Source organism: Paroedura picta, chromosome 17 (genome assembly GCF_049243985.1).
Source record: "Paroedura picta isolate Pp20150507F chromosome 17, Ppicta_v3.0, whole genome shotgun sequence".
Lineage (NCBI taxonomy): Eukaryota > Metazoa > Chordata > Lepidosauria > Squamata > Gekkonidae > Paroedura > Paroedura picta.
This window is the reverse complement of record NC_135385.1, coordinates 18,581,102-18,602,968: the sequence shown is the minus strand read 5'-3', so window position 1 is coordinate 18,602,968 and position 21,867 is coordinate 18,581,102. Positions and strand designations below refer to the sequence as shown.

The following is a 21,867-nucleotide window of genomic DNA, read 5'->3' as shown; positions in this document are numbered from 1 at the left end:
CCTGTGGAATTGACTCAGCTGTTCCAGCCCCAATTCTGGAGCCTCTCCGGTCATCTGGTGCCAAGGGGCTAGAGCAGGGGTAGTCAAACTGCGGCCCTCCAGATGTCCATGGACTACAATTCCCATGAGCCTCTGCCAGCGTTCGCTGGCAGAAGCTCATGGGAATTGTAGTCCATGGACATCTGGAGGGCCGCAGTTTGACTACCCCTGGGCTAGAGCGCTGAATTCCCCCCCTCCTGTCTTGGTAGGGCCAGCCCCTGAGACTGTAGGCCAATCTGTAGCTCTCCAGAGCGGGGCCCAACCGTGGCTCTCCCAGCAAGGGGCTGATGGGAATTGTAGTCCACGGCCATCTGGAGAGCCACGGTTTGGCCAACCTGAATGGCGGTGTTGCAGTGGGGGGGGATTTTTTTGAAAGCAGCGTGTCACAGGCAGGGCCAGTAGCTGGACAGGTACGACGGAAAGAACGAGGATTGCGAGGTCATGGAATTATCTTTCCCCGAAAGGCAGGGCTGGGCTCCGGCAGGCCGCGAGGTGCTCCCGAGTGATGAAACCCCCAATTTTTATGGCTCCTGCCTGGAGCAATTTAGGTGATAGCCTGTCTGCCCGGGGATTGGAATCCTAAAGTCAAGGTCTGCTCGAGGTCAAGGCTTTCAGACTTACGGGCGGTTGCAAAATTCTGGCTGCGCTCAGGGAGGGTCTGTCTCCATGTGGAGGGAGGGGACAGGAGGCAAACCAGAGGGATGCCTGCTCTTTGCTAGCTGGGTGGGTCCGAAGGGGGGGAGCAGCCCTTCGGAGTGGGCCCTTCTCCTGCACGTGCCTCCCGGCAAGATGTACAAGCGCATCGCAGAGCTCAGGTTGGGGGCTTGACTACCGAAAGCGAGCGGGTCAGACAGGCCTGACCAATGTTACTGGGTCAGCAGGGCCAGCTGCTTCTTGGGTAGATCGGGACGACGCCAGATCCCCCCCCCCCAAGAGGGCCACGCAAGGGAACAGAGGTGCTCGTAAGCAAACATGTGATAACTGGGACAGGCAAGGATGGCAGTCCATAATACAATTTAGTGAGCGGAATGACTGGAGAGAAGACATCCAAAATAACCCGATTCCAATAACAAACCCTTGAGCCGTTTCTTTTAAGGACCCCCGCCTACACCAAAACGCATGCAGGCGAGGGCCAGTTCCCGCCCCCGAGTCGCTTCCCAATTTGTTTTTTCTTCCAAGAAGCCCACCAAGGTGCATAGCTTTTCCTGCCCGGTTTTATCTTCACAGCCCCCCTGCGAAGTAGGTGAGGCTTGAGAGCCAATTCCTGGCCTAAGCCCTTGCCAGGAGCCTGGCACCCAGGTTTACAAAGCGTGTGGCGGGGGTCGGGGTGTGGGGCAGATCCGGTCTCTGCAGTCCTCGTCCAGCCTCTTGGGCTGCTGTGCTGGACCAGGGCCCCACAAATGCAGATCGGTTGCAAGGGGATGAATGGGCTGGCCTCCCACAGAGAAAGAGCTCCCTGCCCGTAGGAATATTTCTATTGTTGCGTGATGGGTACGTTTGGTACCTTCCTTTTGTGCGTTCCCCAGTCTCCTTCAGTGTCAATACAATCTTATAGAGTTTGGTATTTATCACTTCCTTCCCTGTTGTGCTCTTGTTTTCGGGGTAGCGGGCTTTCCGAGGTTCTTGTGGCGTTCCGCGTTCTCGAGCTTCCCCCAAACCATTTTTTAAGCAAATCACAATTGGTATCCCACGTCCTTTGGAACAGCTGAGAACCGGGCTCTCGTGAGGACGTCCTCCCCCCGTGCCAAACGGGGGGCCGCGTGGGGAAGGACTCGCCTAAAAAACACCCCCTCCAAACGCAGCGATTGTTTCGAGGGGTGCGAGCGAAGAGCCTCAGTCCTGCACAGCGGTGACCCCCTTACTTAACCGAGGAGCTGTCACCAGCCAAGCAAAAGCCAGGAGGGCGCGTTTGGGGAAGGGAAGGCAGTCAGCAATCGACAAAATGGCCGTCGGGAACGTCCCGCAGGTCCAGCCCCCTCACGTCTGCCGGGCTGAGGCAGGTGGCGTTGTTGTACGAGTACACCGGGGCGTCCCCTTCTGTGACCGTCTGTGTGTATCGCGGGACCAGAGTGGGTTTCTGCAGAGCAAAGTCCCGGAGCCCTTTCAGCGAGCAATCGCAGTCCCACTTGTTCCTTCCGAGCCACAGCTGAGCCAGTTTGGGGGACGGGCCCAGCCAGTCCACGGAGAAGGTCCGGAGCGAATTGTTCTTGACGTTCAGGTACTCCAGCTTCGACAAGGGCGCCAGGACAGCCCCGTCCAGCGTCTCCAAGTGGTTGTTGGAGAGGTCGAGCAAGGAGAGGCGCCGAAGAGGGGCGAAGGCTTCGGGGGAGATTTCCAGCAGCTGGTTGGAGGACAGGAGGAGATACTCCAGGTTCCCCAGGCCCGCCAGCTGGTTGGGGAGCAGGCTGGTCAGCCGGTTGTTCTTCAGGTCCAGGTCCAGGAGGTCGGGCAGGTCGCTGAGGCTGTGCTCCTCGATCGTGGCGATGGCGTTGTGCCGCAGGAACAGCCGCCGGAGGCTGGAGAGGTTGGAGAACATCTGTGGCCTGATCCTGCTGAGGCAGCTGTTCTCCAGGTGGAGGCTGTGCAGCTGGCCGAGGCCCCTGAAAGCAGCATCCGGGAGGCTCTTCAGGCAGTTGCCTGACAGGTTCATCACCGCCACGTTGGGGAGGCCTAGGAAGGCCCCCACCCGGATCTCCTGAATCTGGTTGTCGTTGAGAGCCAGCACCTCGAGCTGGCCCAGCTTCTCAAAGCCCCTCTCGGCCAAGCTCCGGAGCCGGTTGCTTCCCAGCTGCAGCTCTTCCAAGAACGGCAAGTCTCGGAAGGTCCTCGGCCTCAGGCCCGCAATCAAATTGTTCGACAGGCGTAGGACGTGCAAGGTCGAGAGGCCGAAGAAGGTGTCTTCGAAGAGCGTGGCCAGGCGGTTGTGGGACAGGTCCAGCCACCGCAGGGCCTTCATGCCCACGAAGGCCCGCGGGGCGATGGCGTTGACTTGATTATGGTGCAGGTAGAGCTTCTGCAGCTTCTGCAGCTTCGTGAAGATGTTCCCCTTGATGCCCTTGAGGCTGTTCCCGCTCAGGTCCAGCTCTCTCAGCTCGGCGAGGCTGTAGAAGAGCTGGTGCTGCAGGTAGTGGAGCCTGTTGCCGGCCAGGACAAGCTCCCGCAGGTTGGGCAGGTCGTGAAAGACCCTGTCCGGCAGGATCACCAAGGCGTTCCAGCCGAGGTTCAAGTACCAGAGGTTGGACAGCCCGGCGAACACGCCTTCTTCCATCTTGGCGAACTGGTTGTTGTTGAGGTTTAAGGAGGCCAGGTTCTGCAGGTGGAGGAAGATGTTGGGCGCCAACGATTTCAGGCGGTTGCGCTCCAGGAACAAGGAGTACAGCCCCTCCAAGCCGTGGAAGGCGTGCTGCTCGATCAGCGCCAGCCGGCTGCCCTGGAGGTTGAGGAATTCCAGGCTGGAGAGGTTGCGGAAGGCCAGGGCAGGCAAGGCGGTGAAGTTGTTGCCGTCCAGCCAGAGGAGCCGCACGGCCCGGGGGGCGTCTCCGGGGATGCTCGTCAGGTTGCGGGAACTGCAGTAGACGCTCAGCTCGTCGTTGCAGTCGTCGTAGCTGCAGAAGCACGGGCTCGGGCATTTCCGGCTCTCGGCCGCGGCGGGCTCTTCCGCGGCTCCTGCGTCCGGGGGCTGGGAGCCTGCCGCCCAGGCCCAGAGGAGAGCCAAGATCAGGGCTGCTCCTGTGGGGCAAAGAAACAACAGTGAAGCAGAGGAACGGGGGCGAGGTAGGAGTACAAAGTTTCATAAGAAACCCGGATGTTTGCACACGGGGGCCGCGCGGAGCTCGTATGATTTCAGTTTTTGTTTGCCAAAAACAGAGTTTCTAGCCCTCAAGGATTCGACGGGAAGCTGTCGTGGGTCGGCCTTTTTCAGTCCTATAGGGCCGTCAAATGGCAGCGCAGGGAACATTTGGGGATCTGGATTACGGGACTCGAACGCGGAGCCCGTGCACCAGTTGGCCGGGCGGGCGCCAAAGGTCAAAGTCTCAGTACGGTGTCACTTTTAAGAGCAGCGAAATTTTGTTCAAGGGATACTTGGACTTTGTCCGGCTGCTTCAGGCCAACAAAGCTCCCCGCCCGAATCTACGGGCTCAAAGTTAAGCCCCCATCGATGGAGGTTGGTAGGCTTGTGAATAGACCCCCTTCAAGGGGCTGTTCACGCATCCAACTTTCCTTCCAGCCTCTCTGCAGACACCTCCGTGATGTGGGCCGCTGCTAAGTTCCCACGGAAAAGCAAAGGGTTTGTACTGAAGATAACGTCCCTCAAACTGAGCCGCCCTTAAAAATCGAGGCTATACAGGCCTGAACTAATATAAGGAAGCTGAAGAATAAAAATTCAGTTTTATACCCCACTTTTCACCACCCGTTGGATCTCAAAGCGCCTTCCCTTCCTCTCCCCACAGCAGGCACCCTGGGAGGGAGGTGGGGCTAAGAGAGAACTGCTCTGGCAGAACAGCTCTTAACAGGACTGTGACTAGCCCAAGGCCACCCAGCTGGCTGCACGTGGAGGAGGAGCAGGGAATCAAACCTAGAGGCTGCCGTTTTTAGCCACGATGCCACGCTGGCTTTCAGCAACGGGGCTCAAAATCACAGGGCGTTTGTTTTCATTAGACAAAATAGCATGGACCAAATCTAGCCATGGTGTGAGCAGCTAGGCAAAGCTCATGGCTCGATTGTGGACGCACCCGTTTGCATTGTCAGCCACATTGGGGCCGGGAGCTGGTGGGACGAGTCCCCTTTCTGCAGTCCATATTTGGGGTTTGGGCCGCAGAGTCCAGCGTACACCCAGGCTTACTTGAGGTTCCCTTGTGACTGGGACACGGGAGCCCCCCACTGTAAACTTCCAGCAGCCAGTTCCTCGTAGGCAGCCCTTTTATGGGGATGGCTCCCGTCCCGACCCTAATAAGCACACTTTGAGAAGATCGGTCGCAATTCCTGCCTGTACAGACACGGCTATAAATACAACAGTGTGCGTGGAGATCTCTCTCTCACACACACACACACCCACACCCCCCGCTATAAAATGGGCTTTTATTCCTAAATAGGAAATGGGAAACGGGCGATCCCTGCTTGGCCAGGCCTGGTTTATAGGATCCAACCAAATGAGGTGGTTCAACAGCCTGTATCGTGAATAATTCCGGTTAAATGGGAAATCTGCGCAGCGTGTGAAGAACAACGCCAAAACGTCACCCTCGTCTCCCTCTGCCTCGAATGGCGCGTTATATTTCCAGACCCAATTTCAGTTTGGTCTCTGTCCTTTTGTTGTATTGGAACTTTGTTGTTCAGCTTGTACTTTCTGTGTTTCACGGCCTCTTGACCCAGCTGTCCCGCTCTCCCCCCACCTGCCCCGAATTTTGTCAAAGACCGATCCGCCTGGTTAGGCCTTGAGACAATTCCCAGTGTGGGTTCTCGTCCACGCAAGCTGGGCTGGGAGGGAAACGGGATGATTCCCCTTTAAGGTGCCGGATCGACTTGATCTTTGTTTAATCCTGCGATGGAACTGCGCAATCCCGAACAGAGTTGTGCTCTTTCAAAGGCCGTGGGCGCCCATGAGTTTAGAAAGGCATCTCCCTGCTCAGGATTGCGCTGTACGTCGCTGACCCCTCCGTAATTTCCCTGGCTCTCAGCGACTAGCCCAAGTGCAGACTTGGGATGGGCACAGTCGGGACGAGACGCGAAAGAAAGACCTAACGGCTCGGAGGTGCGCCCTCTTACCTTGCCTCATGCTTGCCGGCTGAGGTTTGGCAGGCAAAGTTCTGCTCGACAGTCCCGGGAGACGGCTCTTGCTGTGCGCATTTCCCCCCTGCTGATAACGCAGCGTTACAGCAATTGCTTTGACACTTGTCCAGCCGGACTGTTCTCCTTAACCCTTCTGCTCCTGGGCAGGAACGCCCGGGGGAGTTGGGCGTCCAAGGCGAGCCAGCCGCGTTACGAGCAAGCTGGAGCAGCTGGGGGAGGAAGGGGGCACTCAGAGCAGGAGGATTGCTCCCGGCGGACCGACTGCTTTGGGTAAGGAGCCGCAGAGCTGCCTCGTTGTAACTCAGACCATGGGTCTCTCTCTCTCTCTCTGGAGCCTGGGCCCTGTATCTTATCAGGCCTCCGAGGTCTCTGGCAGGGGTCACGCCCCGATCTGCTAATGCCTGATAACGCTTAGCTGGAGCTGCTGTGGATGGGAGGGATTCTGCAAACAAAACTTAAGCTGCAGCCCTGTCAAGGAATGCCGGAGGGGTGCTGAGAAGCTGGAAAGGGTTCAAATGCGACGGGTGCTAATAATGAGACGGTCAGGGGAGACGCTCTAGTTCAGCGGTGGCCAAAGCATGGCTCCCCAGATGTCCAGCTGGCAGGGGCTCATGGGAATTGTCATCCATGGACACCTGAAGAGTCAGCCCTGCTCCAGTTCAACATCAAGGCCCATGAGGTTCTCCAGAAGATACCCCAGCGGCGGGGGTACGGAGGTCCTTGGCTGATGCTCTCGGCCTGATTGCTCCATGAGGCTGGGACGATGGGCAAGGCTGTAAAATCCCCCCTGTGGTATCTTTAGGTGAAGCGGCAGGAAATATGAATATTATGGCCACAAGGGGAAACTGCCTTGGGCAAGCTGCAAAATCTCTTCCTCTCCATATTGCATACAGCTGGGGTAGTCAAACTGCGGCCCTCCAGATGTCCATGGACTACAGTTCCCAGGAGCCCCTGCCAGCGAACGCTGGCAGGGGCTCCTGGGAATTGTAGTCCATGGACATCTGGAGGGCCGCAGTTGGACTACCCCTGGCATACAGAATGGAAACCACTTGGAACCCCTTTATAGCCCCTGTCCCCCACTGAAGGGGATGCATCATCCCACAGCGTGAAAGAGGCAGGAAACCAGAGGCCCTGAAAGGCGTGTATCCCCTTCTGGCAGCGATACCTTCACTGCAGCGCATCTCCCCTCCCACCGCCGTGGCGGCTGGCCTCGTGGGAACGCTTGAGCCGAATTTGAAAGAGTCAACCGCGGCTCGCAAGACTTCCTTTGCGCTGGCCAAGGCTCAGCAGGGCCAAGGCTGTTTGCTGCACAGAACCCGACAAAGTCACGTTGGGCTTGTCGAAAGAGAGAAAGAGAGCGAGACGCTATCGCTCCAGTAACAGACAGCGGCTTCTTTATTTGCTCGGGCAGAGCTTTTCCAAACAGTGGGCCGACTGGGTGGAAAACGCCCCGACGGATTGAGGGGAGAGGAGAAAGACAGACAGACCAAATAGGGCTTGGGTAGATTCCTGTATTTCGCCCTCTCCCCTGATTTGCCTCCTATCGAACGTAGATTTCCTTTTCTTTTTCTTCCTCCCCTCCCTCTCTTTCAGCGCTCCGTTCCTGGAAATTATAGATCGGAAGGGAGAAATGAGAAAGACACACAAATCGCCCAGGCGCTGGGTACATATTGACACAGGTCGGAATTAATCCAGGCGTGCGGAAAAAAGACCTGAATCAGCAGGGACCTTCGAGCCACTCCTCCCCCCCCCCGCCCTGGGATACAAAACCCCCCTTGTGATTTCACTGCAAATGGGAAAAAAAAGAGTCGCCTGGGCATTTGCGACAGTGCAGTCCCGTCGCTGAAGTTTGCCTTTCACAGGGCGGGGGGGATTGGCCCACAACAGTGTCGTCAACCGACAGCTGCGGATTCCGCTGTCATGTGGTCGCCTCGCTGGGCCATCTCTCCCCTGTGCTTGGGAAGGCGGGTGGGGATGATCGCCTTTTTGCAAAAGGAACAATGCGGGAGAGCTTGACCTCAACAGGTTGACCCCCTTTCTGGATGTTGTCACCATGGAGAAGCTCCCAAAACAATTTGGGGGAGTGGTTAGGAGTGCGGACTTCTAATCTGGCATGCCGGGTTCGATTCTGCACTCCCCCACATGCAACCAGCTGGGTGACCTTGGGCTCGCCACGGCACTGAGAAAGCTGTTCTGACCGAGCAGTGATATCAGGGCTCTCTCAGCCTCACCCACCCCACAGGGTGTCTGTTGTGGGGAGAGGAATGGGAAGGCGACTGTAAGCCGCTTTGAGCCTCCTTCGGGTAGGGAAAAGTGGCATATAAGAACCAACTCTTCTTCTTCTTCTTCTTCTTCAGAAGTGGCACGATTCTGCAGGACAAGTCTCTGTCCAGCTGCTACTTGAGGACCACCAGTGAGGGGGAGCTCACCACCTCCTTAGGCCGTTGATTCCCCTTGCTGAATTTTTCTGACTCTGAAATCTTTTCTCCATGTAGCTTAAACCCTTTACTGCAGGTCCTCTCCTTTGCTGGCAACAGGAATCGTTCCCTGCCCTCCTCCAAGAGACAACCTTTCAAATATTTAAAGAGAACCATCCTGTCCCCTCTCAGCCTCCTCTTCTCCAGGCTGGACATCCCCAAGTCCCTCAGCCTTTCCTCACAGGGCTTGGTCCCCAGGCCCCGGATCCTCCTTGTCACTCTCCTCTGCACCCTCTCCATTTTGCCCACGTCCTTTTTGAAGCGAGGCCTTCATGACTGCACACAGGTCTGCATTTTGGGTCTGACCAACGCTATATATGGTGAGACTATAACATCCTATGATTTTGATGTGTTGTGCTGGCTGAGACAGCCCAAGACTGCAGTCGCTTTCTTTACCGCTGCATCAAGTTTAGCTGACAGTCCACAAGTACCCCAAGATCACGTTCACATGGACTGCCACCCGGCAATGCATCTCCCATCCAGCTTGCATGCTTCTCATTTTTGGGACCCAGATGGAGAACTTGGCGTTTCTCCTTATTGAATTGCAGCTTGTTCTCGGTTGTCCCCCCCGTCTCCAACGGGATTCAGACTTTGTTGAATGCCGTATCTCGTGCGGGGGCTTGAACCAGATGACCCCGGTGGTCACTTCTGACACTGTCATTGTGTGCTTCAAAGGTGGGAGGGCCCCCGACGACCCAAATAACCGTGATCCCAGAAGGAAGAGGGAACGCCACCCAAAAACAGGCTATAAACCTGTGGTAAGCCAGTTAGGAATTTTAATTGTTAAGAATCCATACACTTAAATTGATCTCCATTTGCACCGCACCTGGAAGGGACAGAAAGGGAGAAGATGTGATGAACTTGCACCGGTGATACTTCCGGAACCAACTAAAACAGCACCGGCATCTTAGCTGCTTGGTGGTGGTGGGTAAAGGAATCTTCTAAGGAGCAGGCGGGTCCTTTAAAACAGGGGTAGTCAACCTGCGGTCCTCCAGGTGTCCATGGACTACCATTCCCATGAGCCCCTGCCAGCAAATGCTGGCAGGGGCTCATGGGAATGGTAGTCCATGGACACCTGGAGGACTACAGGTTGACTACCCCTGCTTTAAAATATTTTTAAAGCTGGCTTCGCCCACAATCCTGAGCCGTAGAAATGTCAACCTCACCAGCTAGTTCTTCAGCTCAGTTTATTCTGGAAAGCAAATCAAGGGCAAGCAGGAGTGACCCAGCCTCTGCTAGAGGAACAGAGGAGAGACACAGGTTGTTCTCCCAACCCGGTTTCCTGAGAGTTTTTAGAACCTCCTGTCGGCACTTTCTGGGAAATACGAAAGCTCGAATCGTATCGCAACGAGGACCCAAAAAACCTCTCTCCGGCCTCCCTAAGTGGCTAACCTGACTCTTCCGCTGCACTTGCTCGCTTGATAGCTCTGAACATGGTTACACTCTTTTAAAATCCTTCGAGGGCAACAGGCTTAGAAGGGCGTGCCTCTGCTTTGGAGTGCGCTGGGCATGCACGTGGGCTTACTGAAAGTAAATCCCACAGGCGTCCGCGCAGTTCTGCTTTGGGCTGGGATGTTCTGCACACCGGGGTTCAAACCACGTCCATTTAAGCTCCAGAACGGAAGCAGGTGAGTCGGTCTCTGCACAGGGACAAAGGAACCGTGTGGCACCTTGAAGGCCGACAGATTTAGAGGGGCATCGACTCCTGTGCGCGATGGGGACGGGCCCAGGGCCGCTCTACTCTGCCCGTCTCCAAGGTGCCAAAGACTTGTTTGGTTCTACAAATAAAACGCATCCTTCGGTGACATCTGAGCTCTAGCGTGACACCCCACGCAGTGCGCAGTTACCTTTTTCACCCAGAGATTTGGTTCTAGGAACAGGGCGTGTTTTCCCGTCCAATTAGATAACCGCAGTCCAATATAAGATTGACTTTGGCGGCAGAAGAGGTCACTTCCCTCCCCGCCCCTTCCAGCAAGATCAGCCGTTCTCGTGTCTGTCCACGCTTCCTAGGGTAAGGACAGCTTTGAGAAAAAGCCAGATGCCAGCTAAACAGGTGTGGGGAGGGGGCACGGCACACGTTCAGTGGCCAAGGAGAAGAAGACACCTTGGCCATGGGATAAATCCGGAGCCAGCCAGAAGCCGGTGCTTAAAACAAACAAAAACGTCCCCCTGATTTCCAGGGGGAAGCCTAGGAAAACCACATTGATTCCGAAACGCTGGCCAACTGCAGGGCAAGGGTGATGTTCTAGGAGCCGGGCCAGCATGGTCAGTGTCCGCAGGGGAGAGGGGAATGGGATTTTGGGGAGGGGGAGGGCAAACACGAGGGGAGCCAGTTCTCCCTCTGGTCCAGCCTTCCGTTTCCAAGTTCAGCCAGGCGGATGTTGCAAGAGGCCCAAAACCAAGGGCCGTTGGTGACGCCTACTGACTCTTACCCACATTGAACGACCAGAGTCCCGTCTTGCATCTAGGCCAGGGGCTGTTCCTGCATCTGGTGGCAGGGAATCCCGCAAGTCCTTCCCCCGTCTGGGGCTCTTGGCTAAGCCAGATGACCCGAAGGTCCGATTCGGCATTCGGGGGTCTGCCTCGGGGTGCAAAGGCAGGTGGCGAAGGGTGGCTCAGGGCCCGTTTTGATGTTTGCTCCCTTTTGGGACACCGCAAAGACGCGAGAAAGAGGAAACCTCCTGCCGTTTCGGAAGAGGTACCTTTCTGCCCGGGTTGCTCTTCAGTCCTGCCTGGTGGCTTGATGCCGGATTTGCTGCCCTCTGCAGTGACAGCAACCCTCGTGGACGTCTGGCAAAGAGAAAGGAGAGCAGACGCAGGATGGGTGGACCCGGGACCTTGCAAGACCCTCTTTCCTTACTCCCTGTTGGTTCAGTGGATTCTGGGGAGTGGCCGAGTCCATAGCTGCCTCCTCTCCCGTTCCCCTGTCCCAACTAGGTCTATGCACATTGGTCAGACCTCATCTGGAGTCCTGGGGGCAGTTCTTACTTCAAAAAGGACGTGGGCAAAATGGAGAGGGGGCAGAGGAGAGTGACGAGGAGGATCCGGGGCCTGGGGACTAAGCCCTGTGAGGAAAGGCTGAGGGACTTGGGGATGTCCAGCCTGAAGAAGAGGAGGCTGAGAGGGGACATGATAGTTTGAAAGATGTTTGAAAGATCACTTAGAGGTAGGCAGGGAAAAGTTCCTGTGGGCAGCAGAGGAGAGGACCCGCAGAAACGGGCTTAAACTATGTGGAGGACAGTATCAGCTAGATACCAGGAAAAAAACATTTTCCCAGTCATAGTTCAGCTGTGGACTGGGCTGCCTAAGGAGGTGGGGAGCTCCCCCTCACTGGCAGCCTTCAAGCAGCAGCTGGACAGATCCTTCTCCTGGATGCTTGAAGCTGATCCTGCATTGAGGAGGTGGGACTAGGCAGCCTGTAGGGCTCCTTCCAGCTCTAGGATTCTACACAAGGAGGTTCCTGAACGAATGGGGAGAGGCTCTCTGCATCAGGCCCCGCAGTCCTGGGCCGGGTCTACTTGCACGATCCCATGCCCCTCCCCTCCTGCAGCCCGAAGCGGGATCTGACCCAGTGTGCGAGCACCCCTTTGCCATTTGTGGGAATTGGTCTCCGCCTTGGTCTCCCTTCCCCCTGCCTTTCCCGCGTGCTCTTCATTCCAATCCCACCCACATTTGTCCACGTAGAAAAGTAGGAAAGGCCTTATGAGGCACATGGCTCACCTGAACCCTGATTGCCCCGCAGAGATGTGGCTTCCACTTCAGAATAGGGGGGAGGAGGGTCTGGGGGGCCGGGGTATGGGGGAGGCCACAGAGGGAGCATGTTGAGAGAACCTGTGATTGCAAGAGAAGGAGCTTCTCAGATGGGGCAGGGAGAACCGAGAAAACACCCTCTCTTTCCATTCAAACCCCCCTCTTTGTTTGTGAAGTCTTTGTATCGCCTCTGAGGACCGGTTTGTACTTGGGGCGCACAACGGACTACTTCCGGTGGGGAATCCCTCCGCTCCCCGCACATAGAAAACTAGCACATAAAGCAAATTTCTCTCCTTGCGGGGCTAGCATTCCTGCTGCGTGGGATTTCTTTTTGCTGGGCAGAACCGGTGAAAGCTCGAGTCTACCTCCCTCCCCCGGGGACTGAAAAGGCACAGAAAAAGCTCTGCCACTTTGTTCTCCTTCAAATGAAGCACAGGAACGGGAAGGCCCGGATCCAGTTCCCCACCCTGCCCTAAAGCTGACCCAGATCGGTGGTTCTGCTCAGCAAAGCCACCAGGTAGCAGGACGATGATACATACAGTGCCTCTGTTCCCAATCCGGTTGGGGACTGCGAAAAAGGACAGGTCGCTGGCCGCAGTTCCTTGTGCCACAACATCCCAGGTGCAAAGAGAAGCATTTGGCAACCGACCAGACACCACCCATTGATACTTACGGGTTGACCGGGGTGCCGCGGGGTGGGCGTAGGTGTAGATGGACGCAGTGGGGTGTTCTTGGAGGTTGCTCCCCTCTTTCAGCAAGTCTGTTAGGAGGCACAAAGGGGGAAGTGAAGTCTGGTGTGTCAAACAGAGTTTTGTGCTTCGATTTCAGTTCTTTCGTGGTCTCAGGACCATCGTACATGATGGCACCGCTTCGCCCCAGGACAGCTCGAAGGGCCAGTTTTGGAGAAGGGGCCAGGAACGGTCAATAAGTTGGTCCCTGCAGAGCGCAAGGCTTTAAGCCTGAATCGATTTACCGATTACAACTTGCCTGGCTGTGCTGCTGACGTTCCTTCTTCCTTTAACTCCCCCCACAAATAGTCTCTCGGTTACCCCAAAAACATCTATCTAACCATCGTGATTGAAACACCTAGCCCTCATCACCACCATCCTGATCGTGACGTGAGACCGGGTGACGTTGGTCGGGCCAAACGGGGAGGTCCGACCGGCTCGTAGACTCACCGGCGTCAGATAAGTCTTTGATCATGTTGAGGCATTCTGCCGCTCTGCACTGGAAGAGGAACTTGAAGGACATCGTACCCTGGCTGGAAGCTGCACGGAAGACACAGCGGGAGAATTTTACCGGGGAAGATGGGGCGCCGTTCGGGCCGCGCTCTCCCCTCCTTAACCCTCCACAAACGGAACCTGCTGCTTTTTCTACCGTGTATTTTATGGCGCTCTCACCTGGGGGCCTGAACTTGTAAAGTCTCAGAAGCTAAGCTCTCCTGATGTCCGTGGACTACAATTCCCATGGTTAGTCTTTGGACACAGAGGCTGGCGATGGCAAACTGCCTCTGAACATTTCGTGCCTTGAGAACTCTACAGCAGGGGTGTCCAAACGGTGGCTTGCCAGATGTCTGTGGCCTACAATTCCCATGAGCCCCTGCTAGAGCAGGGGCTCATGGGAATTGTAGTCCACAAACATCTGGAAAGACACCATTTGGACACCCCTGTGCTACGGGGTCATCATCAGCCAGCTGTGACCACCTCTTTCTGGTTGTTGCTTTGGTTGCTGTTTTTATCTATGGGACGCAGGAGACAAGCCGGAATACGGTTATGTCTTTTGTTCCATGGCCTGGGCACCAAAGGCCGTCCCTGTTTTCCGGTCCCTGTCTCGGAGACATCATTTCGTTCCATGCCTCGCTCTTTGGGATGCCGGGTTTAAATGTTGTGTGAGTTGCCCAGATTGGCCAATGATATCCTAGCCCCCGGTTGGCCAGGTGCCGTTCGCACATAGATGTGCCTGGGTGCACGCTGCGCATGGGATCATTGGCTCTGAGCCTCAGTGAGAAAGAGGGGACCATTCATTCATTCATTCATTCATTCATTCATTCATTCATTCATTCATTCATTCATTCATTCATTCATTCATATACTGCCGCTCTCAATGACTTGCGGCGGTTTACAATAATATAGTAAAAACGCAGAATCCTTAAAATCACCAACATATTAAAACACGTTAAAAGATGGCTATTCATTGGAGCGATCGAGGGTAAAAGAAGGAGGGGACGACAGAGAGTGAGGTGGCTGGATGGAGTCACTGAAGCAGTCGGTGCAAACTTAAATGGACTCTGGGGAACGGTAGAGGACAGGAAGGCCTGGAGGATCGTTGTCCATGGGGTCGCGATGGGTCGGACACGACTTCGCACCTAACAACAACAATTCATTGGAGTTAACTTCCCATCTCCTCCCCCCCCTGTCCAGCTAGCAATCCAGAGCTCTTTCCTTAGGAGCGAGGGTCCTGGTCTCACCAGCTCTAGGGGATCCCCTGGTGGTAGTTCCGGGACCTCGACCTGGCCTCAACCATACGCCTATAAATATAATATGGAAATCAATAATACTCAGGGTTCCTGTGATGCACTGGGCTTTGGAGCTGGGATCTTCCTCCAGCAGACAACCTCCTAGAAGCTGCAGTGGGAAACGGATGATGGTCGATCCTTTATCTTTGTGCTGGAAGATCATCTGGGAAGGTCGAGAAGGCCAAAATCGGTCAGTTTCGTCTCCGGGAAAGGTCTCCTTCCGCCCCTCCCACACGGCTACCTCACATCCCTCCGCCCCGGAGACGACATAGGTCTCCCTCCCCGTATTCCGGGCATCGGTCTTTATATTTTAATGTGGAAAGCTACATGGCTATCAATCGTAACGGATGCAGCTTTGTTGCTGGTGCATGCGTGATGCTACCTCCTCTGAGCCAACCAGGCTATAAAAATAAAACCCATCCTCGTCGTCATTCTACCAGTCTGTTTTCCACCTAAAAGATGGGACAGCTAAAGCGCCTTTCCTCCTCATTCTCTGGCCTTATCGCATGTGAAATGCACACCGATAAGTCTAAGAAATGGTGCCTGAAAGCATGGAAGTCACTGGACTCCTAAGGCCAGCCTGCTGTTTACGCCACGCGTCTGGGCTTGCCCTGGAGCAACAGCCTTTCCCCAAATGTCCGTCCTTCCCTCTTACTTTGTACTGGGTGAGGTACAGCATCCCTTTCTTGGCACCTCGGAGCTCTTCCGGAAAATCTGGCCGATCTTCCAGTAGCAACGAGACCTCACTGAAATGGGCGACCACCCTGGAGACAGAAAAGTGGGCGAGGTTACATGCCAAATCCGTGCGCCCCAAAGGAGACAGAAAGTCACAGAAGAATGGCAAAAATCAGGGCGTGAGTGTTTGGACTGTCCGCTAAGATTAACAGCGGCCCTCAGGTCCTTCCCATCTCCTACAACCAGGTCCTTTTAGCTGGAGGTGCTGAGGATTGAACCGGGAACCTTCTGCATGCGAAGCAAAGGCCCTTCTGTTCCCCACAGCCCCCTAATTAGCTCCTACCGCCACGGACTCCTTTGGCAATCTGGCATAGCTTTTGCCTGAGCAATACGTTTTACAGGTTTAAATTACATTTAAATACACGCCTAGGTGATGCGTGATAATTGGGATATTTAACTCGGATACTGATTGGCGATCACTGACAAAGAGCCAGAAAGCGGGATAAGAATACAAGGGACCCCGTTTTGGTTGCCGAAATCAAGAAAAATATCCAATAAATTTGGGGAAAGACCTTTATATACGCTTTGCCAATCTGATCTCGATTTTTGATCTATTATCGTTCGCGAGAAACCTATGGTGTTTTTCTAATCCTTTGGCAATCTGAGCCAACGATCTTACGAAAACAGCCTTCATCATTTTGAACGGGTTTCCGTTCTTCATTTTTAAAGCTTCTAATGCTCATGCCAACAGCTCAGCCTTCCAGGTCAACAAGCTTGACTCCGGAAAGGCGATCACTCAGGAAACAACTCGGGACACACAGAGTTTCAGGCAAATAGCCGTGTGGGTCTGAAGAACAAGACGATTCTCGGAGCCTCTTTTGAGAGTCCAAGCTCTCTTCCTCGGTGGCTGACTTTCAAAAGCGTCTGTCCCAAATCTCATTGGTCTTTTAAGGTGCTACCAGACTGGAGTCTTGTTCTGTGCGTTTCCGCACCACTTTCAAAGCATTCCCACTTACCTTTCTTCAGAATTGTTGGCTGACCTGGAGAACTGATACCTCGTCACCTCCATGGTGGGCGGCGCTCCTCTCAGCATCCGAAGCATGCGTTAGCTGAGGCGCTCTGAAGGCCCAAGGCACTGAGTGGGACTGAGCTGTCTCGGCATCTCTATGATGTCAACCGATGAGGTAACAGCACAGGCTCTGACTTCAAATTGGCTATCCTGGAAGCCCCTCATTTTGAGGGGTGGCGTCCACATTTCTTGCTGCCCTGCCCAGCCATCTTAGTTCTGTGGCCCAGCGTTGGTGCTGAAATGCAATCCCACAAATAAAATCTGGAGAAGCACACCTGCTTCGGTTCCGGGAACATGAGTGGCCAAGGAATTTCAGAGTCTGCTTACCATGCTCAGGGGCTAGCTGGGTAGTTCCCAGAGACGGCCTTACCTGTGGTGATGCCCCATTGTGGAATCTGGCCCCCAACGTTGTGGTCTTTGTCTCTTAGATGCCACCTTATCAGTATTTGAACTACCCTGAGAGCCAATTGGCTGTAGTTTAATGTTATATTGTTTAGAGACTAAACAAATGTTTCGCTCTTAGCAGACGATTGGGAGTCTACTCTGGACAATTTAATGTCGTTTGGCCAGTTCTGTTGGATTTGTGATCCTCCTTGGAAGCGACTTGCGCACAAATAACACAAACAACTAGGGCACGTACTAACTTGGGTTTATTTGACACACAAATTGCAAAATGGCTGAGATATCAAACGTTTCCTCATTAGCTACCACATTGCCACTATGTACAAAAGAGATCATCGATGTACGACACATATAAAAATACAGTATGCATTACATATATACATTACAATGTGCAAAACATGGCAAATCAATGCATGGAATTGATTTCAGGGGTGCAAACGGCAAATACAAAAGGCATCGTGGTTTCTTATACAAAGGCAACGCACCAGGGGCGGGGGGGGGGGGGAGATGTTTCGGCTACCTGAATGTTTCTCTTTCGCCTAGAGCAGGGGTGGCTGAACTGTGTCTCTCCAGATGTCCATGGACTACAATTCCAATGAGCACCTGACAGGGCCTAATAGGAATTGTAGTCCATGGACATCTGGAGAGACACAGTTTGGCCACCCTGACCTCGAGCATAAAATGAACAGGCTTGTGTAGACCAGTATCCATCATCTTGTTTTCACAACGTGAGATGCTAAGACATAATTGGGGCTATGGAAAGAAGAAGATGGACACCCGGAGTCACGCCAAGTACTCCCTCTACGGCGAGCCTCGCCGGCAAAGAGATCGATGCCAATTTCTTCGGGTGGTTTCAGAAATGACAAAAACGGGAATCAAGATTGCTAAGATGCCCAAACTAAGAGAGATACTTGCAATCTTCAGCTTTAAAAAAAAAAAAACTTTCAGCTGAGATTGCGGGAAGGGCTTTCAATTACTATCTTAACGGGTTAAATTAGTGTGTGTGTGTGTGGCAGTTGGAGTAGCAATACTTTGGTTTCTATAACGGAGTTTTGCTGCTGATTTTTAAGGCTCTGGATTTTTTGTAAAGTGTCACATGCAATCGTTATTTTAAAGGCTGGTTGTGTGTGGTTTTTTTTTTTTTTTTTTACTTTGAATCTTTCCAAGACACAATTCCAAGTCTTTGCAGTTTGCCTTCTTCACAACTGTGGTGCTGTCTGCCAGATTTTTAAGCCAAGCCAATATACCGGTAAACAAATACTCTGCACTCGGCTGCAGGCAGCCCAGAACAGAATGGTGGCGGCTGCTTCTTGTATTGGCAAAATTGCGGGTAAGCATTTGTCACTGAAGTTCGGTTTCGTAGCAGCTTAAAAATGCACAATAAAACGCAACAGAGTTTGCTGAGATCTGATTGAAACGTCAGTTCCCCCCATCTCCCTTTTCACGTTGTCCCGTTTTGTTGTGCCACGGCTGCCGCTTGAAATGAGCTCGGAAAGATCTGCAACGAGGATCTGTTTTTAAGACAACGCCGCGGCCAAGCTGGGTTTCCCAGAAAGCAAAAACTTAACTCCCCCCCCCCCCCCCAGCCATTAGCCTCCCTGGATTAAAAGGGGCGGAAGTAGTTTCCGGATTCCAGTTCTAAAAGAACTAAGCCCCCGCCCGCCATGCGCTACTTCCGTTTAATGCCAACAGTGGGTGCTGGTTTTTCAACCTGCTCGATAATTAGGGAACAACCCTATGCAAAGTGAAACCCCTCTGAGTCCTACTGATTTTAAAGCAAATTCAAAACGTTGCCTGGGCCCCGCCACATGCCCGTTAAACGTGAATCGAACGTCAGTTAAGTCCTTACTGCATTTCCCCCAAAAAGTACAGTACTCCCCCAGTCAAAACATTTGGTTGTCCTCTGCTCTGGAGAGCTCTAGAGCTAAGCAACGCAGACTAGGTCTCCGCCTCCCGAATTTATTAGAACCAAATTGGAAGCGGTGAAGGCAAGCGATGCACTCGGGAGCAGTCTCCCAGTAGGCCATGGGACTTAATCAGGGACCCTTCCAGAACGAGTGGTTCATACAGTGCAGATTCCGTCGACGGGCGATGATCGAAGGAATGTTTGTGCAAACAGGCGAGCATGCAGGGCAAAACCCGACGGAACACATTCCAAGGGAGGGATATGCGCTTTATCCTTTTGGACTTCTGTGCCTGAGCGAAGAATGTTTGATAGATTTTGCTTAAAAAACAGAGCTCGGTAAAAAAAAAAAAGAGAGATTCCTATGCTATACGTATTCAGTCTCACAATGCCCTGAAAAGGCAAGTCCGCGTCATAGATTCGCAGTGCTAAACCCAGCAGCATCACATGTTCTACTGATTCCAGTGGGAAGGAGGGCTCTGTTGGGGTCTGGCACAGTGAAGAAGTCACCTGCATGCTTGCAACTTCCCCAACCGGACTCAAAAGGAGGAGCTGACTGTTCATTTACTCCGCCGCCAAGCAGCGTGCAAATTTATCTCGACGACATGCTGTGGCTTTCAACAGACGGCTAATGGATGAAGCTGCCACACCGGAGACCCTGAAATTCCTACAGGGAAGCGACTCCCGGGTATTAAGCCAAACATCCAAGATGGGAAGGTGACACTGTCTGCAGCAGGGTAAGTGTGTCTGGAAATGCTGTAAGCATCACAATGGCTCTAGGGATGGAGGTAAGACGAGCTGTGAAAGCCGCAAAACCACCAGACTGCAAAGGGAAAGGTGGAAAAACTCTTGTCGTACAAAAATAGTCGCTGTGCACAAAAATTGACCCCGGCAATTAAAAAAACAAACAAAACCAAGCCCAAAACAACCTTCTCACAAGTACAGGTTCACGCGTGTGTGGGGAATCATGTACAAGAGGGAGCACATTTCAGAGCATGGGACCGAAAGCTAACCCTTATGGAGGCCCAAGATCTGTTCCGAAATGCGCAGAAAGGTCGCACGGTAGAAAATAAATACCGTCAAGTACAATTGTTTCATGATCCCTTTAGGCTGTTACAGAAAAAAAGCAGATTTGCTCTGGTTCTCAAGTGCTGGACGCAGCTTCCCTTGAAGGAGGATTTCTTTTGGTTGCGCATGCTCCTGTGGCTCGGTTCGCACACAAAGCGTGAAGGAAGCTTGGTGCCACACAGCAGTCAGACAACATCATTGGTGCTAAGCTATATTTACATGGGCTTCTGCTTACCAGCCAAGAGCAGCCGAAGGCAGAGGATCAAAAGTTCGGCAGGTGCCTTAGAGACTCTGAACTGAGCATCTTGTAAATCCAGGAAGGCGGAAGCTGGCCCTGAGGAAATGGGGGGCTGCCTGCAACAGCCAGGATCCAAAGGCCAGAGGGGAAAGGCAAGTTGGACTTACATCTGGACTGGTGTTTGGTGGGTTGGAGGACTTCCATCAGTGGAGTGGGATTTTCTCATTCTCCATGCACCCAAAATCCTGCTCCAGGGAATCCTCTGGCTCCCAAGAACAGGATTCGAGGTAATTTTGAGTGCTGGGTGTGAGGGAGGGGAGATTGCACGGCCCAGCAAGACCTCCTTGAGCTCGTAGGAATACCTAGTTGGGATCCAACCCCAGGCAAAGGGGATCAGAGTTTTGTACCACTGGGGCATAAACACCTGGCACCTGCATGAATCGTTCTTCCTTCTCTTTGGATCTGGCTTTGCTCCAAGAACCATGGGAGAACTGCAGCTTTGTTTCTACCTAGCGTTCTCCCCCGTGACATTGCAGGGAGGTTCCAGGGCAAAGGTGGAGGGGTGTTCAAGGGGAAAACAAGGCAATCTTGCTTAGGAGAAATCTCGTAAGACTAGGCCTCCATCGGAAGACAACCAAGCAGAACGGTGGCCTTCGACACGTCGGTCGGGCAAGACAAGACAAGACAAAGTGGACTTTCCGATTCTCCCGCGAGACATGTCCACACACCCGTGCTAAGTCACAACAACAGAATCTTAATGCGCTTAATGCGAAATATACAATCATATGGCAGCGTTAAGGGGAAAGTGGCGAAAGGACATTCTCCCAAACATGGTGCCCAAATTAGAGGGTTTTTTGGGGGGTTTTTTGGTGTGAAGCTACTCTGACATTAATAACATGTCCCATAAATTTTAAAGCTCCCTGCGTCAACTCTTAAAAGGAAACCGTGCTGTCTGAGTTGGCAGCTTCACCACGGCGGCTTTAACGGAAAGCAATTGGCGAGGACACAATTAAAAAGTTATGTTTTATACCCTGCTTTTCACTACCAGGAGTCCCAGAGAGGGGCTGACGATCGCCTTCCCTTCCCCTCCCCACAACAGCCGCCCTGTGAGGTAGGTGGGGCTGAGAGAGCTCTGACAGAACAGCTCTGTGAGAACAGCTCTAACAGGGCTGTGACTAGCCCAAGGTCACTCAGCTGGCTGCATGCGGGGGGGGGGTGAGGGATTGAGCCCGGCTCTCCAGATTAGAGGCTGCTGCTGTTAACCACGACTCCACGCTGGCTCTCAAAGGCGTTTAGTCGGGCTTGCAGACGCTATGCAATGGTGCGGTGCGTGGGGGGAAACCCATTTTATTCCCTTTCACTCAAAGATCTCTTTTTGTCAGCTTATTAGAATGTGGGGACATTCTAAGAGAAGACCGCTTCTTGGATGCCCCGATGAAGCAGCATACACAACCCACAGGGGTCTTTTGGTGAAACGTAATTCTAAAAAATATTTTCTCTGCTTGCTCCATTTTTTTTTCTCTCTCTCTTCCCTGCTTTGCCCAGAGGGGCTGCACACCAACCGAATCGGTGCCGCGCTCCGTATGGATCGGGCTGATTTGGATCGGTCGCAGCCAATTCAATGCGATCCATCGATATAACTTGGCTTTTTAAAAACAAGCTCACAAGTGCAAAGAGCCGCACTCTAAAACCTGATAATTTCCTATGATTCCGAGTTCCAGTAGTTTTGTCGCAGCTGGACTGAGAAAGGAACATGGTTCCGAAGGAAAAAAACGCCACTAACGCGGGGAAAACATAATTTCCCCCTCGCTATTGGAGTGTTGCTTGCAACGCAGACCCTCTGGATCAGGGGTAGTCAAACTGCGGCCCTCCAGATGTCCATGGACTACAATTCCCAGAAGCCCCTGCCAGCGAATGCTGGCAGGGGCTTCTGGGAAATGTAGT

General features: G+C 53.4%; 2 protein-coding genes across 2 annotated transcripts; both read right to left on the bottom strand.

Annotated features, from left to right (window-relative positions):
• Positions 1 to 1,036: 1,036 nt before the first annotated feature.
• IGFALS (insulin like growth factor binding protein acid labile subunit) lies at positions 1,037 to 6,295 on the bottom strand. Its single transcript, XM_077316717.1, has 2 exons — positions 5,803 to 6,295; positions 1,037 to 3,768 (listed from the first exon to the last, which is right to left on the bottom strand). Exons 1-2 carry the CDS (start codon positions 5,810 to 5,812, stop codon positions 1,967 to 1,969), a joined length of 1,812 nt encoding a protein of 603 aa, XP_077172832.1. The 5' UTR covers positions 5,813 to 6,295; the 3' UTR covers positions 1,037 to 1,966.
• Positions 6,296 to 9,062: 2,767 nt separating this feature from the next.
• LOC143827277 (uncharacterized) lies at positions 9,063 to 16,394 on the bottom strand. The gene is made up of 8 exons (XM_077316727.1): positions 16,260 to 16,394; positions 15,224 to 15,332; positions 14,611 to 14,731; positions 13,232 to 13,321; positions 12,727 to 12,813; positions 12,024 to 12,134; positions 11,006 to 11,093; positions 9,063 to 9,129 (listed from the first exon to the last, which is right to left on the bottom strand). The coding sequence occupies exons 1-7, from the start codon at positions 16,343 to 16,345 to the stop codon at positions 11,026 to 11,028; spliced, it is 672 nt and encodes a 223-aa protein (XP_077172842.1). The 5' UTR covers positions 16,346 to 16,394; the 3' UTR covers positions 9,063 to 9,129; positions 11,006 to 11,025.
• Between the last annotated feature and the right edge of the window lie 5,473 nt (positions 16,395 to 21,867).